Below are 12,970 nucleotides of genomic sequence, written 5' to 3'. Positions count from 1 at the left end.
CAGACCTCTCTTGTCATCTCTGTAATACCATCCTTTTTTCCTAGTGGAGTCTCTGTTGCTTACCCAGGCTTGTACCATTTGCCTTGTGTGTAATCAACACCTCTTGGTACAATTCATAGGAAATTGATGTTTAGCATATATGCTTTTATTGAAAAAAACTTGTATATTAGTAGCTCACAGAAGTTGACAGAGGTACAGCACCTTGCACTTTGCCTTGTTGAACTTCACCAGGTTCTTGTGGGCTCACTTCTCAAGTTTGTCCAGGTCCTCCGGGTGGCATCCCTTCCTTCTGCTGTGACACTGCACTGCCCAGCTTCAGGTTATTTTTGAACTTGCTGAGGGTGCACTTGATCTCACTGTCTGTGTCACTGATGAAGATATTGAAGAACAGTGGTCCCAAGACAGAGACGTGAGGGACACCACTTTTCACCGTCCTCCACCTGGACATAGAGCCATTGATCACAACTCTCCAGCTGCTTCCATCCAGACAATTCCTTATCCACTGAATAGTCTATCCATGAAATCCATCTGTCTCCAGTTTGGAGATAAGGATGTCATGTTGGGACTCTATAAAAGACATTACAGAAATCTAGGGGGATGTCATCAGTCTGTCTTCCTTTGTCAGCTCCATCACAGAAAGCCACCAGATTGTCAGGCACAATTTGCCCTTAGTGTAGCCATGCTGTCTGTCTCAGATCATCTTGCCTTGCATGTGTCTTAGCATTGCTTCCACGAGGATCTGTTCCATGATCTTCCCAGGTCAGAGGTGAGGCTCACTGGTCTGTATTTCACTGGGTCTTCCTTTCTCCCCTTTTTAGAAATAAGAGTGGTATTTCCCTTTTTTCGGTCACTGGGTAAGTCTGACCACCATGACTTTTCAAATACAATGGAGAGTGGCTTGGCAACAACATCAGCCAATCCCTCAGGACCCCAGGATACATCTCATCTGGTCCCATAGACTTGAGGTTATTCTGTTTCATCAGGTCATCTCAAACCCGCTCTTTGTTTACAGAGGGAGAGACTCTGCTCCCCCAACCCCACCTGGAGGTTGAGGGACTTGAGGGATATGGGAAGCCTGACTGCCAGTGAAGACTGAAGCATGGAACTCGTTGAGTACCTCAGCCTTCTCCATGTCTCTTCTCATATTCATCCTGTACACTCTCCTTGACCTTCATTTTTGGACCTATGTACTTATAAAATCCCTTTTTATTATTCTTCACATCCCCTGGCAAGTCCTGTTTGATCTCTGCCTTAGCTTTTCTGATTCCTACACATCCAAACAATGCCTTCAGTTACCCAAAATATTTGGGTATTTGAGGAAGAAAATTGAAATTTTTTTCATTTCAATTCCTCTATAAAATAAAGAGTTTCAAACATTTTCTTTGGAGTAGGTGACAAGGGTGGAGACTGGCTATGTTATATAGCATATTATATATAAAATCAGCTTTAGCCCCTAGATCTTTACAATATTCTATGTTCACAATTTAGAGGTGGGAGGAGAGTGTGGATAAAAAGTGCTGTAGATCAGGCTCATCTGATTCTTTTTGCTCATGAGCACCCAAGAGTCGTATAGCAATAGTAAATATCTGATGCCATTTAGTAGCATCATGATATTAATAAAGGAAACTCTGATATCTACATTTGCAACTGGTGAACAGAGACAATGTTCAAGTGAGCCCTAGAGAATTTTTTTTTTGTCAGCTCTCCTCTTTGTGGCATTTCAGTGCAAAGACATCTTCTGCTCTTGTTCAGTTTGCAGCTCTTCTGGGGCTCTTGGCAAAGCTCCCCCACACTACCATCTAAAGTCCTGTACCTTTGGGTGTCATTTAGACCTTCACTACTCAGAACAATAGTTTTCTTTACCCAGAAGAATAAATGATTAGTTCATCAGCTGTAAATTCATGTGCACCTTTGCAGGAAAATCCAACAATAATAATGTAAATTCAGCGCTAGGAATTTTGTGATGGGAGCAGGGTAAAAATGTCCCCCCATTTGGGATGGCAATGTGCCTCCCTTCTTCCAGACAGGGTTTCTTTTAGGTAGCTCATCTATTGTGCCAAGCCAGCCGACAGTGGGGATGATTTCAGCATTGTTCATGACTTTATTGTGTGAGTCTGTAGGGTAAGACATAAGTGCAGTTTAACAAGGCACTAAAAAAAGGAGGTTTGAGTAACCTTGTGTTCACTGAGTTTTCAACAGATTGCTGTGCTATAGCTGAGCTATGACTTCTTAATGCCTTGTTTTCATGCTCTTAATGGTTATGTTATTTAAATTCGTTATTGGGTGGAATGGGTCTGTAATCTGAAAATATCTTAAAGCAGCAGCTATCTGAATAAAATTGGTAGCGAATTTTTTTTGTGGAAATAAGAATATGGAATTTACTATATAAAAATGGCAGTGATACATAAACCCCCTGCAGGACTGGGTGTGTGTCTTTGGGTTTGTTTTGGTTTTTTTTTTTTTAAGAATAAATAGTAATTTATGCCTGGATAATTAGTGGTGTTTTACCACTGAAATGTACACCACTTGAAGGAATAGTCACTGGAGCCTTTCACACCTGCACAGAGTATGAAATTCCAAACAATTAAAACAATTAATATTTCCTAATGAAAAGAAGTCTATTGTGCCTTAGCAAAAAGCATTTGCAGGAGTGAAAACAAAGGTAGTAAAGCAGAATGTCTGATAAATGGCAAATCTACTAATTAAGATTTTCTGACACATCTTTTCATTTCCCAAAATTAAATACAGAATACCTTTATGAGCAAGTGATACTTGCAAAGATGAATTTATCATATTATTCCTTGTGAAAGGCTTTTGCTTTTCAAGAATGGTAGCAGGGAAATGTGTGGTTTTGCTTGGGTTTTTTTAAACTAAAAAAAAAGTACAGTGCCATTTGGTCTTTTGGCTGAGAATTGAAAACAAGTAGTATAGAGTTAAAAGTCATCTTAAAAGGGAACAACTTTTCTGTATTCCTACTTATCTTCTATCTGAAAGGAACTCTAGAAGAGGGGATATCACACAAGTTTTTATATTAAATATTAGGTCATTTTGTCCTGGCCTTGCTGTGTAGATGCTTACTCTCTCTTTCTTCAAAGGGGAGAGAAGACTGCAGTGTATCAGTCACTTCATTTTTACAGCTGTGTGTTCCATGAATGTCATTAAAATTTTACTTGTGACATTGAAAAATATTTATGTGCACCTTAAAAAGTGAATACCTAAAAAGAAGACTCTTAGCTGATAGTTTCAAATGTCACTCCTGAGTGTTTTTGGAATATAATAAAATTATTTCTTTAGAAGAGAAAAGGACTTGAATTGTTTAACAGAAAAAAAATAAAAAGCATTTGACTTTCATTAGTTCGTGTTTTCATGGTCATCTTTGTAGAGAAACACTGGAAAAGCATTTAAGAATATGAAAGCATCTCTGATGCAAAGCAGGAAGAGCCGTCAGCACTCCATGGGCTCTTGGTGCCATCCCTCTCCTGGTTCCTTATTTTTGGAAGGCTCTGTAGAAGGTCAGTGGGAAACATAACTCCTGGCTCCTAAGGCAAAAGCAGCCTGGATTATCATTCATGTGAAACTAAAGACGGGGTGCTAGTAGAGAGCAAATAGTTACTCCTGTTAGTATTTCCTAGATGAATGCAAGCAGCTTAAATTTCAGTTGTTCTAAATTAGTTCCTGAATTAAAAAAAAATATTTAACTCTATTTTGTTTCCCCTTGGTCAATCATTCATTATTTCCATCTAATGCTTGAAATCTAATCACTGTTGCTGAGAAAATATTTCAGGAAACTATCTTGACAAAGAATTTTAACATAAATACTAAGAGAACAGCTTTTTGTCAATTTGATAAGAATAAATCAAATATCATACATTCATAATCAAATACGTGGTTCACTTTTAATGTACAATTTCTGTATTTATATTTGGAAGCAATAAATACTAATATTGATACTTTGTGTTTTATTAGAAATATCAATTGAAGGAAAAAGTTATAGCAAACCACAAGAGAGTTGTTTGGAATAACTCATTTCCCTGATGGTAGTCTTGTATTGAGGCTTTTTGTCTCTGGTAAAAAAAAAGTGGGGAATTGGTATACAGGGGATTGTCAGGGTGAGACACATGGAGACTTTGACTTGGGATTTTGGTCCAGTATACCTGTGGCCAACCTACTCTTTAGCTCCAGCTCTCCAACAAGGATGTTTTCAAGAGTGCAACAGCAGCAGGGAAGGGTTTTGGCTGTCATGGCCAAGTGTGTCCCTCGTTGGGATCTGTGGCTTTGTCCCTCTTGTGCCAACCAGTAGCTGTGACTTTCTTGAGGAAACCTCAGTACATGCCTTCTCCAAGAAAAGCCGGATTTGCATTGTCTCTTAAAAAAATCTTTTAAATACTACCTAAAATAATTTAATCTTAAAGTATATTTAGAAGCTGCGTTTGAAATTCTAGTCCTTCTGAAGGAAAGAAAGCACCAATTTCTCCATTTCATGAATACCATAAACTGATTTATGCCTTCTTTTGACACTTGGTTATGTGGCAGAGGCAAAGGAGCAGCTGGTAATGCAACCCCTAAAAGTTAAAGAGGAGGAAATGCTATATAACAGGAGTAGAGGGATATTATTAGCTTCTGCACTCTGCTAGAGATGATGCATGGGATGAGAGAATGAGAGATGCTCTTTAGGAGGCCATAGAAATTTCCCCGAGGCTTTCAGCGCTGGTGTTTCCCAGTGGGAGTTGGTCTGGACCAGACTGTGCCACACAGATGAAGGGCCAGAGATGCAGAGAAGTGCTGGATAATCACATAACTGAGTCCAACTTGCAGTGTATTCTTTCTAAGAGGGATTTCTTCAGTGTAACTAAGTGTGCTGGATAAGAGATAAAAACCTCATGAGCTGAGGCAACTTGGGGAATTAAAACTGAAATTTTTTGTGGGGGTTTCATTATCAAATTGGGCAGGACCAAGTTGACCCTTCATTTTGCAGATGGCAAAGTACAAACCTGCCAGGCAGACACTGACAACAGCACATGGATTGCAATGCTTAGAGGATGCTATGTCAGTAACACATGGAAAATCATGGTTCCTGTCCCATAAAAATCTCTGTCATAGGAAACATAGGACAGTCCTCCTAACTTTACCAAGCTCAACCTTAGAGCCTTGAGTCTTTCTCATACATCTCTCCACGAGAAACTGCTCCAGACATTGATTGCTCTGACAGTGCAACCTCCTCCTCCTATTTTACCACCCATGTCCTAAGATAAGCCATCAACCCCTGAGCTCAGTAGGCTGGCAAAGTGTGAAATGCTGTAATGTGTATGAATTTAAATTTTTACAAGAAGTGAAAAGGGAAGAAAAATTAACATTAGTAATATCTAACTTAAAAAAAAAAAAAAGAAAACCCCACAACCTGCCATCCCAAATTTCTTTAAACAGAAGGACTCTCTTCATGTAGGAAACTACAGAAGGAGCATTTAGAAGAGCAAAGACAGAAGAATTCAAACCCTGGAAAATGTACATGTGATACCAAATGAGGTCAGGTCTGGCTCAAGATGGTTTTCTGTGACCTCTCCCTGCACATATTTCAAAATGAAATTCTCCTTTCTTTAATACTGAGTTGAAACATAGCAACTGAAGGAGATACTGTTGACACTTGTGTAGTGACATGAATACTCCTCCATGTCTTCTGAGGACTCCTCTAGTGATAGAGTGTAAGAAAGATCACACTGTTTTCGAGTTGGTGCATATTATACGCTTGCCTTCTCCTTTGTCTAATCAAGCTCCTCTCTCCTTTCCCTTAAGATTTCTTCAAAAACACTAAATACTTAAATCTAATTCTTTTGAGTAATTTCTCTGAGCTCTACTTTTAAATATTGGCACTGCATTTCTTTTTTTTATCAGCTGGAAGCATCTGCAACCTGAAAAACTTATAATTAATAATTTATGTAGCTTTTTCTGCCTTTCATTTCTGTGTCTGCCAACCTGGATATATTAAATTTCTTGAGCCTTGCTTCCATCTTAGTTTGCAAGATGGATCAAGGCGATATAAATAATAGCAGTGAGGATATGAGATGATCAAAACTGAGGTCAAGTTCTCATTTAAAGCTGTATCTAGATCATCCTTGATCTGTCTTATCTCTGTGATATAACACTTTTTTCTTTGTTTCCTTGCTCTTCTCCTCTTATTTGTACACAACAGTCTTGTTGCTGTTTGTTCTGAATTACAACTCTTCAGATTTGCAAAAAGTCATTTGTTCAAATTGTGTTCAAAAACAGAATATTTTTTTAATAAATAGGGAGTGGGATATGTTTTCATATATCCTAAACTCTCCTAAATCCACTTTGTACATTTATAAATCAGGTGTTTGTTTGTGTCCTCTTAGAAAATGGGGCATGTTTTATTTCTTAAAAAACCCAAGTGAAACAAAACAAAAAAACAACCAAACAAAAAAACAACTCCCAAACTGCAGATTGAAAATTAGCTTGTCCTTAGCAAGTGAGATGGTTTTGGCAGCAATCACACTAAACAGGGATTTTCCAATCTTGGCTGCTAACATGAGATTCCTTGTTTAGGATCACATTGCTTGTAGATTACAGAATTGGCCACAGAATAGACACACTACTCAAATGACAGATTTGTCCAACCTGTGCTGTGTTACAGGAAACAGGGCCATGTTTTGTAAACCAGAGCTAATATTTTCCATCTGTAACCAAGTACAAGACTGATGAAGGACATAAAGAATATTCTATAATGGAGAACGATTGGAAGAAGGAATCACTAGTCTTAAAAAAAAATGTATTTTTGTTTGTTTCTCTTTCTTACGATCTTGCAGCCTGTAAGTGTAATATCGGAATATCCATCCCAAGAGAAGAGCCCTGTGTTACAGACTGGGAGCTGAGCTGTGGGGAGATAGATGGACTTGCTCATCAGTGCTCCCAGACTTTGCCTCATGGGGCCCTAGTGCCCTTGGTCCCTGTATGATGTGTTACAGAGTCTGTAGTGGATTAGTGGCAGATGACCTTCTGTCTTTGGATAGCTGTTGGGTTGTGGGCCATCTAGTGTTCCTTGTTTCCTTTGAACAAAAGGGGAACAGTGACAATTTGAGATGTTTTAATGATTTGTCCTTGCCTGGCAGGTGCTGTTGCATTTTCAAAATTGGTTTAGAGATGAGAGGAGGCTCTGATTTGGAGGCAGGGTGGTCCTCTGCCAAGAGCTCCCACTGAATTCACCATGTGTGGACCAAGTGTGTATGGACAGGAATTTCCATTTTCTAAGACATATTTTAGAAGATGGGGCCAGAAGGGCCAATGTGAAAGTGAGAGCTGTGTAAGGTTGAAAGAAAAAAATATCATAATGGCTCTCAGTGGATGATAACAGGGTGCAAGAGGGGAGATGCTCACCAGGCTGGGATTTCCAGGTTGCTGAGGTGGAGTACTCAGCAAACGATGCTGGGCTTGTGCAGAACAGATGGCCACAAAAGTTTCACAGTTGTGGAAGGGGATTTCTAAAAGGACAGAACTTGGCTCAAAGTATTTTTCTGAGGTTGTGGTGCCTGCAGTAGTCGTGGGGCTGTGTCTTAACCACAGTGTGAAAAATGCTGCATGTGTAAAGCAAATATTCCTCTGCCCAGTTGTACTCAATAGCAATGACTGCACAAAGCCCATGAGTGGCTAATTTTGGTGTGAGTTGTTTTTTTGGTTTTTTTCCATAAAGACTGTCACTCCTGTAAACCACACGCTTCCACCCTAATTTCCATCTGCTCAGAGTAGCACATGGCTAAATCTAGGACTGTGGTAGACGTGTACAAATATTTTAAGTGCTCCTAGAAAGTAGGCTTTATGTATAAAGAATAGCAGACTATGAGTGGGAAAAGCAACTCAGTTATGTGTTTCAAGACAAATCAAGAGGCAGAGATGGCTTTTTTATTTTTTTACCAGACAATGGAACCAGCTGTAATTTTTTTATGATATATAGAGAGACAACTTATTTAACTTCTCAGTGCTTATAAAATACAAATAGGCTTTAATTGAAAGTTTAGTATTAAACAAAATGGTTTTCTCACACTGAGTAACAAACTTTTCCAGGAGAAAACAGATTGCAGTGATGTTACAGCCGCAAGTTTCAGTAAGCTATATAAGAGAAATATTTGTACCTTCTCAAATGGAAACAGTATTAGGGTCTGTTACCCAAATGCTTCCTGAACTCAGACAGGCTTGGTGCTGTGACCACTTCTCTGGGGAGCTTGTTCCAGTGCCCAACCATCCTCTAAGTGAAGAACCTTTTCCTGATATCCAGTCTAAACCTCCCCTGACTCAGCTTCATGCCATTTCTAGAGGAAACTCTAGTCCTATCACTGGTAATGAGAGTGAAGAGATCAGTACCTTCCCCTCCATTTCCCCTTGAAGACCACAGTGAGGTCTCCCCTCAGTCTCCTCTTCTCCGGGCTGACAAAACTGAGTGTCCTCAGCTGCTCCTCATAAGGCCTCTTCTCCAGACCCTTCACCATCCTTATGGCCCTTCTCTGGACACTCTCTAAAAGCTTAGTGCCGTTTTTATATTGTGATGCCCAAAACTGCACACAGCACTCAAGGTGAGGTCACATCAGTGCAGAGAGTGATTCAAGGAGTTACCAAAGGCTTGATCCACTGGCAGCTAAGAATGGGGGTTAGTGGTGGGACTGCAGACTTGCTTCTGCTCTTTGCCAGGTGTGAGGTTGTCTCGGGACTCACCGTGCAGCAGTGCTTGCTGGTGGTATTAATACCAGATTAAGTAAAGATATGGAACCAGAAGGAATTAAATATCTTATTTCTTCAGTTCTTCCCATCCTGGGAAATTTACTTTTCAGCCTGTGTCCAACTTGCTCCTTTTGTGGGTGATATGTGAATCTCTGAGCATAGCTCTGACCCTTTACATTTCTTTTCAATGGTAAATTGTTATTTATAGAAAGGAGTTTGAGAGAGGCTGTGGAATTACTGGCTGTGTGTTTTATAAAGCAAGCCAAAAGAGGAACTAAAATAATTTGGATTCAAATTCCTCTAAGTCCAAGCTCTGAATTAGCTCTGCTGCTATTCATGGGATCCATAAAAAAAACAAACAACCCTGCATTAAAGCCTTTCAGATTTGTTCAGTTCTACTTTTATCTGGCAAAAATTTAGACCTTTAACTTAATCAAACCCTGGAAAAATAAAAATTTGATATAGCTGGAAATTTGACAGAAGATGTGGAAGAAGTTGGTGCATAAACTGTTAAATTGCTGCCATGTGAGGACACAGACAGGAGGAATATATGTAGCAAAGGGGGACTGTGGTGTCACTGTTTGTTAAAAGCTGTTGTGTTTTGCAAAATGTTTCTCCAGCTTGGGGCATAACCTGGGATGACCTGGAGACATACCTGGGCACCAAGTCAGAGTCATGCACAAACACATGGTGAGGGACTGACTTGCGCTTGGCCCTGACTGTTTGCTTTTCCATTTGCACAGCAAGATACGTCAGCCCCACATATGCAAAGGAAGAGGCTGCCACCTCCCTGTGGCACAACTATGAGCTCCTGAGGCTAGGGAAGTCATTAAGAGGGCAGTAAGATAACCTGTAGCCAGATGGGATTGCAAGCTTTTGGGAAAACACCAGGAAAGTGTGGGGGGAAAATTTGTAAGATTTGTAAATATTATTATCTGTATCAAACTCTACGTCCCTTGGTGTTGTGAAAAGTTTTGGCAGTGCTTTGCGACGAATTACGTCTGCAGTGAAATGTGAGGAGATGAAAACTGGAAGCAATCATGCTGAACATTCGCGAGGCTGTACCCTTCCAAATGTTTCTGTTTATGTGGTCCCTGTTTTGATCACCTGCTTGCTGCTGAGTATTTTCCCTTTCCTCCCTGGACTTTAAGGGAGCAGCGGACTAATAAAGGACTAGATTTCTCTTCCTCTTCTGTTCTGCTAATACCCTGTTAGGAAGACGAGTTAAATGTCCTGCCAAGCAGATCCAAAACATGTCCTGAGCTTTTGGGAGACCTAATGAGGGTCACTCTGTTGTGTATCCAGCACTCGCAGGAGGCCTGTCAGACTAGAAATAGGAGTTTTGATGTTGCTAAAATGTGAGAAAAATCAGTATTTATTTCCTTTCTTCGTAAACACCAAACTTGCTCAGCCCTGCATGATATGCTGGCCTGTGCTCAGGTCCTTGGTGAGCCTGGGTTTTCCCAGTCCATCCCCTATCCCCTAACATATTCACTGTGCAGTTAGAGAGCCTGGGGCTGCACATGTTGAACCAGAAGGTGCTGGGGTGCCATTCTCCCCACCCACCTGCCCCCCCCTCCCCATGCACATCATTCACACTTTCCTCACCACAGGGGACAGGCTGATATTTTATATCACCACGTTGCCATGACCCTCTATGACAAGGAGAAAATTTTAGTCACTTGCCTCGTTGGGTTGCAAACCTTTATGAATACCGCAACTAATAGCCCGGGTAAGTGGAAGATTAATTTCTATACCACCTGGCGGCAAGCTGTGGATTAGGCTGCTGTCCCTCGTGTGGGTTTAATGTTGGAGGAATGGGGCACTTGAGTACCCAGACAATCAGCCTCTTGTTTAAACAATGAGCTTCTCGGTCTTGTTAGCCAGCGCTCTTAAATTTTCATTTTATTCTGGTATGCAGGCTTGTGTGATGTGGAGAATTGCTTCAGCACAGAGAGACTGCAAACCTGTTCAATTAAAGGAAATGCTCAGATCCAGCTGTTGGAGCCCCATGAATGCCAGTACTCCTCACAGAGTAAGTAAGACCAACGCACTCTGCCCTTGGAACAGATATGACGATTTGTGCCTTAATTCTCCTGAAAAAAGAGCCTTTGTTGGGGAAGGATGGTTGGGGAAAAGAGGAGGAATGCAAAGCGTGGTGCAGAAAATGCCCAGTGAGACCAAGTTTTCTGCAGATAACAGTGAGGTCTCTATAGCATGAGCCCAGTAACGAGGCGCCATAAGAAGCATGTACAGTACAAGCTCCTATTACAGCTATAGAACTGTCTTGTCAATTTTATAAATGCTTTCCTCTCATGAAAAAAGCATGTGTTGTGGGGTAACTTACCCTATACTTTCACTTCCAAGAAACAGGCTCACAAGCATAGCCACGGTGTGCATACACTCACTGTGGGTGCGTGACCATACACTGACTGTTGGTGCCTGGTTTTCCAGTTGCCTTGGTTTGGGTGATATGTTTCTGCACCCATTTGTGGGTGACACAGGTGTTGGGGCAGTACTGGATGGTCAGCCAGATGTCTTTTTACAGATCTTTTATAAAAGATCTTTTATATCTTTTATGTATATTTGGTATATCTACACATACCAATATATATAATATATTATCATTTCTCTAGAAATATTATATCTATTTTATGTATGAAAGGCTGTAGCAGTTTCAGTAGGCGCTGAATGCACTGCAACAACAAATGAAGTAGCTGACCTAATGCTTGTGTCTCAAACAGGACCTGAGTACCGAGGACTGGGCATGGAGAAGGAAGACATTGGAATGGGACAAACCACAGGAAGAAATGATGAGCCATTGACCCAGGGTTCAGCTGAGTGGCAAAAGCCATCTCCTCAAAGGTAACGGAGCTGGAATCCTCACCCCAGAGCAGGGGCTGGTAACCTCTTGTTTGACACCAGGAACCACCATATCTCCGAAAAAGCAGCTTTCCCCATTCTTGCTGTCTCTTCCCTCTCAACCTCATTTTGTTCCCCACCATGGGGGCTTTAAAAAGATACTAGGTACAGTTTCAGCTGCTGAGATGGAAATGGGTCACTGGTCCTCAGTAGCAGGTTAGCTGCTGCTGGTCCTTAGGCTGCACACTCATGCCATTTGTCACACAAGCTACAAGAGAAGAGGTTGCATTTTAATTTACTAGCTGGGCCTGTGAGGTGCACAGGATTTCAGTCCAGTGCTGAACTAGAAAATGAAGTGCTTGGTTGTCAATTGGCCACTCCAAGTGTCGTTTTTAGTCACGTATATGTCCATCTTCATCTGTCTATCTACTCATATACATACAAACATGTAAATATATACGTACTCACATGTGGCTCTGTGTGTGTATACATAAATACCTCTCTTTATATATATCATTTGTGTACATGTTAAAAAAATAAATGCCTGACTTTCCTGACAGGTTACGAAAGGTTACGAAAGGGCTCCAGTGCTTTAAATCCCTGCAGAAGATGCAGCAGCTGTTGGGTCAAATCTTTGCAGCTTTTCTAATGTGTGATGCTTGTTTCAGGCAGCATCTGAGCCCTCAGGCCCTCTGCAAGAAATTTTGCTGTAGAAATCCTCTCTGCACGTGCCTAGGAGCCAAAATCAGCCTTTTCTGGTGGTTGGTGAAACAGTGTAAGACCTTTGAAGGAAATTGTTACCATGTCCTTTGTCTTGCTGTGAGGTATGTAAAGCAACCCTTGCCCCTGTTCCATTTCTTTGTTGTTAAAGTGTATTTTAAATACACATTGCTAGTAACAAATTGAAAGAGATACTTTTTAAACAAAAAAATAAATACTTCTAACACTCAGCATGATATGAGGTATATATGGTTTTCTTTCAGGTGAGTTAAAATGCAAAACCAGAGAAAAACTGTGGTCCAGTTTGATGCAGTGGCATAAATCAAGATTTGGAAATATAAAGTGAGTGGGCTGAAAACAAGACCTTAATGCCTCCCTGCACTGTTCCTCTATGTTTGGGGCAACTGAACACAAGGTAAACAGTCAGAAGCAGATCCAGAGCCCAAGTCCCATTGAATTTTTGGCTCACTGACTAGTGTAGATGCTTGCAAGACTTCTCCCCCAGCTGGTTAAGCAGAGTTACAAAGCCAGATTGTTCCAGTGACAAATGTCTCTAACAATTGACATTGCTTTGGATTTAAGTTTTTGCAGATATGCTTCCTTTAGGATGAAGAGCAGAAGACTTGGCTCCAAGAGCTTCAGTTCTGCCCCACCTCAGCTGGAC

The 12,970-nt window shown here is 40.8% G+C and overlaps 1 protein-coding gene across 2 annotated transcripts; it reads left to right on the top strand.

Moving 5' to 3' along the window:
- Positions 1–10,396: 10,396 nt before the first annotated feature.
- Positions 10,397–12,667, top strand: LOC103756067. Of its 2 annotated transcripts, XM_018075972.2 has the most exons (5): positions 10,397–10,456; positions 10,646–10,759; positions 11,469–11,589; positions 12,255–12,410; positions 12,570–12,667. In XM_018075972.2, the coding sequence occupies exons 1-5, from the start codon at positions 10,432–10,434 to the stop codon at positions 12,571–12,573; spliced, it is 420 nt and encodes a 139-aa protein (XP_017931461.2). In that variant the 5' UTR covers positions 10,397–10,431; the 3' UTR covers positions 12,574–12,667. The 2 variants fall into 2 exon arrangements, with proteins under 2 accessions (XP_017931461.2, XP_017931460.2); XM_018075971.2 differs by lacking the exon at positions 12,570–12,667 and having other exon boundaries at positions 12,255–12,494.
- Positions 12,668–12,970: the final 303 nt, after the last annotated feature.

This window comes from Manacus vitellinus, unplaced genomic scaffold, assembly GCF_001715985.3.
Source record: "Manacus vitellinus isolate BGI_N305 unplaced genomic scaffold, ASM171598v3 scaffold_30_pilon, whole genome shotgun sequence".
NCBI classification, from domain to species: domain Eukaryota; kingdom Metazoa; phylum Chordata; class Aves; order Passeriformes; family Pipridae; genus Manacus; species Manacus vitellinus.
The sequence above is the reverse complement of the archived record's forward strand: the minus strand, read 5'-3'. Positions and strand labels throughout refer to the sequence as shown.